Source organism: Terrapene carolina, unplaced genomic scaffold (genome assembly GCF_002925995.2).
Source record: "Terrapene carolina triunguis isolate 2854851 unplaced genomic scaffold, T_m_triunguis-2.0 Scaffold32219, whole genome shotgun sequence".
NCBI classification, from domain to species: Eukaryota; Metazoa; Chordata; order Testudines; family Emydidae; genus Terrapene; species Terrapene triunguis.
The window spans coordinates 1-1,327 of record NW_020696570.1 but is presented as its reverse complement, the minus strand read 5'-3'; the positions used below and the strand labels follow the sequence as shown (position 1 = coordinate 1,327).

Here is a 1,327-nt window from a genome sequence, read left to right as displayed (position 1 = left end):
AGCCGGCCGACGAACTGCCGAAGCAAAAAATAAACAAAAAACGGGCCGACAACCTGCCGACCTGCCGCCCCCGCATAGCCAGAATGCCGCCTCTTCCTCGGCTGGTGCCTGGAGCCGGCCCTGGATCCAGGGGCCACCTGGAAGAGATTCTCTTCCAGATCCCAGAGTTCCCCGACCCAGAATCCCGGCCCTGAGAGCTGGACTCCCAGCCCCACAGACACCGAGCCCTGGCTGCCTGGTTCTTGGGGTCCTCATATGCCGTGTGTGGTCCCTGCCTCATTTAGTGCCTCTGGACCCACGAAGCACAGAGCGACTCACAGGTTAGTCTCTGGAGCCCGGCACCACAGAGCCTGAGCCCAACACAGGAAGGGAGTCAGACCTCCAGGAAGCAGTGAGGCATCTTTATCACCATTCTACATGGGAGGAAACTGAGGCACAGACAGATTCACTTTCCTTAGTGCACTCCCAGTGGCAGGGACTGTCTCTTCACTCTGTGTTTATGCAGTGCCTGGCACAGAGGGGCCCTGATAATGGTGGGGGCCCTACATGCTCCCCCGACACAAGGGATCCCACTCTATTGAGGTCAGCATATACAGAGGTCTCCACTAACTGTGGGTGTTTCGGTTTGTGGGCGCTTGGCCTGAGATCACTCAAGATTGAGGCCCCCCCCACAATGAAGGACACTTTTGGAAACTGCAACGTTCTCCCATCACACAGAGTCTGTGGTCACCCAGATCTCCTGGGTCCCAGCCCAGCGCCGTGTCCACCAAGCCACTGCTTCTCCTGCAGCCCTGCCTCATTCAGCCCCGGCCAGGGCACTACCTGGGGCGGGGCCTGGAGAACAGAGGGGATGGGATCACGGGATTAAATAGAAACTCACAGTTCCCACGCACAAGGGGGAACGTTAAAGTCGCCTCCCTGCCCCTAGTCTCCAGGTGCTGCTGCTCCCCCCTGGCTGGGGAACCCCCCAGTGACTCCGTCCCCGCTCCATGGCCGGGCGTCCCCTCTGCTGGGTCAGGGCTCAGGGCAGAGCCTGGCTCTGAGCATCCCATTGGCACCGAGCCCCCGTGAGGGTCTGGCTGGGGGTGGGGCTGGGAACGGGGACGCCGAACCGGGCTCCTCACCTCTCACCACGAGCTCCACAGGGTCGCTGGGGTACGACACGGCGAACGGCTCTGATCTGCTGTGATAGGAGCAGCTGTAGCTCCCGCCGTGCTCCCGGCTCACATTGCTGATGGGAAACACAGCCCCAAACCCGTCCGAATCCACAGGTGGGAAATGGCGTCGCTCTTTATTCAGCACGAACCGCACGCCCAGGCGCTGCCCC

At 61.3% G+C, this 1,327-nt stretch overlaps 1 protein-coding gene across 1 annotated transcript in view; it reads right to left on the bottom strand.

Moving 5' to 3' along the window:
* The window catches only part of LOC113409307 (leukocyte immunoglobulin-like receptor subfamily A member 2), a gene marked incomplete at its 5' end in the record, with an annotated part of 5,556 nt that extends 4,325 nt beyond the window's left edge, over positions 1–1,231 (bottom strand). Inside the window, one exon of the mRNA XM_026663068.1 lies at positions 1,125–1,231. Within this exon, the coding sequence (XP_026518853.1) occupies positions 1,125–1,231 (107 nt within the window). The remainder of the gene's footprint in view (positions 1–1,124) is intronic.
* Between the last annotated feature and the right edge of the window lie 96 nt (positions 1,232–1,327).